Source organism: Dipodomys merriami, unplaced genomic scaffold, assembly GCF_024711535.1.
Source record: "Dipodomys merriami isolate MVZ:Mamm:240054 unplaced genomic scaffold, mDipMer1.0.p SCAF_17, whole genome shotgun sequence".
NCBI classification, from domain to species: domain Eukaryota; kingdom Metazoa; phylum Chordata; class Mammalia; order Rodentia; family Heteromyidae; genus Dipodomys; species Dipodomys merriami.
The window spans coordinates 31,948,822-31,951,027 of NW_027203048.1; the positions used below are offsets into that span (position 1 = coordinate 31,948,822).

Below are 2,206 nucleotides of genomic sequence, written 5' to 3' on the forward strand. Positions count from 1 at the left end.
ACAATCTGGCACTCGATTAGACAGCCTTCACGGCTTCAGCCCGGCATTTGCCGTGGCCGCCTAAGGGGCGGAACCTTCAGACAGGAAACCCCGTGAGGCGGCGCGGCGCTCTTCCTTTCCGATCCGCCATCAGCGGTGAGCGTGCGCTCCCGGGTCGGCTCCGGAGGGTGGCTCGTGCGGCGTCCTCCCCGGCGTCCCCAGAGCTAGCCAGTCTCCTCTTTTTCTTCCATTTCAGGTGGGACCACCGCCAGGATGCAGATTTTCGTCAAAACCCTTACGGGGAAAACCATCACACTCGAGGTACGGGCCTTGCGGTGCGAGGAGGCCGAGGCCCGAGCGGGGTCCTCGGGTGCACGTCGGGGCCAGGCCTGAGGGGACCGTCGCCGCCGGGCCTTCGAACACGCTCCAGACGGGGGTTCTGAGGGCTGGTCAGGCCGGCGAGGGAGAGCTGGGCCTGCGCGCTCCCCAGCGGTGCGAGCCCAGGGACGCCGGGCCTGCGCCGGAGGGCGCGCGCACGAGGCCCCGCGCCGCCCGCCCTGCGCTGGGGAGGAAGGTTCTTGGAGGGGCTTCCGCGGGGAGCATCTCCTCCCGGTTTGGTTCCGTGTCCGTCGCGGTCCTTGTTTCTTAGCTGCAACCAATATGCTTTTGTCTTTAAAACTCCGTAGGTCGAACCCTCGGATACTATAGAAAATGTAAAGGCCAAGATCCAGGATAAGGAAGGCAAGTAATGTTTTGTTTCCAGTAATATTAACCTGTGGAGCCAAGTCTTAGTAGGGTGGAAGGTCAGAGTGACAATGCTTCGCGGTAGTGACAGTAAACGAACACCTAGAGTTTCTGCAGATCAGTTATCTGGGTTTTGATGAGTTATTTCTCCCGTTTTTAATTTACAAGGTTAACGTGGTTAAGTTTGCAAGAATGTCGGAGCACTTAGAAATATGTTTTCTTGTAATTTTATACTATTTAGGATCGTTGCTTTGTAAATCTAGAGTGAATAACTTGTTCTGCTGAAATTTTCTTAATTAGGAATTCCACCTGATCAGCAAAGACTGATCTTTGCTGGTAAGCAGCTGGAAGATGGACGAACTTTATCCGACTACAACATCCAAAAGGTTTGTTATCCTAAAATCTTAAGCAGTCCTATTATAGATTCACTAATCCAATAATAAGTGCCTGGCTCATTCCCTGTTTCATTAACAGGAGTCCACTCTTCATCTAGTATTGAGACTTCGGGGTGGTGCTAAGAAAAGGAAGAAGAAGTCTTACACCACTCCTAAGAAGAACAAGCATAAGAGAAAGAAGGTTAAATTGGCTGTCCTGAAATACTACAAGGTGAGTTGATGTCAAACAAAGTGTAGAAGGCCTGCAAAGTTAATGGTTTATTTGGAAGTGGCCCTGATAATAGCATAAACATTTTGGTTGTGGAATAGTTGGAACTACATTACAACTTTTTTTCTATTCAGTGTCATGGAAAGGAGATTTTCAAATTTTCTAGTTTTTCCTGTTTGGTATTTAAGTATGCTTACATAATAGGATTTTGCTTAATTGTTCCATGCAAAAGTTCTGAATTTAGGTTTTTGCTTCTATTTACCACTTGGAAAATACAGTTAGTGTCCACAGTCTCTAGCTATAAGAAGGAGGGGGGTGGGGCAGTCGGGAGCTTGAACTCTGGGCCTGAACACTCCCTGAGCTCTTCTCAAGACCAGCATTCTACCACTTTAGCCAGTGCCACTTCCGGTTTTCTGGTGGTCAATTCAAGATCAGTCTCACAGACTTTCCTGTCTGGGCTGGCTTTGAACCGCAATCCTTAGATCTCAGGCTCCAGAAATTTATGGTTACAATGGTCTTCACTTACAAGATGTGGGTTAAAAATCTTTAAGCCAAGTTTTACAATGTTTTATGCAGTTCTCCTACAAGAAATTTTGTGTTTTTCAGGTGGATGAGAATGGCAAGATTAGCCGTCTTCGTCGAGAGTGCCCTTCAGATGAATGTGGTGCTGGGGTTTTTATGGCTAGCCACTTTGACAGGCATTACTGTGGCAAGTGTTGTCTCACTTACTGTTTCAACAAGCCAGAAGACAAGTGATTGTGTATGAATTAATAAAAGGCATAATCTAACATTTAATTGTGTTTTATTGAATACTTGAATAATGGTTTGGCATCAAATTGGCTGTCACATCATTTCCTTTGATAATGCCTTTGATGACCAT

At 47.3% G+C, this 2,206-nt stretch overlaps 1 protein-coding gene across 1 annotated transcript; it reads left to right on the top strand.

Annotated features, from left to right (window-relative positions):
• The first annotated feature begins 116 nt into the window (after nt 1-116).
• Rps27a (ribosomal protein S27a) lies at nt 117-2,114 on the top strand. Its single transcript, XM_070025659.1, has 6 exons — nt 117-135; nt 236-300; nt 666-720; nt 1,024-1,109; nt 1,198-1,329; nt 1,933-2,114. Exons 2-6 carry the CDS (start codon nt 253-255, stop codon nt 2,080-2,082), a joined length of 471 nt encoding a protein of 156 aa, XP_069881760.1. The 5' UTR covers nt 117-135; nt 236-252; the 3' UTR covers nt 2,083-2,114.
• Nucleotides 2,115-2,206: the final 92 nt, after the last annotated feature.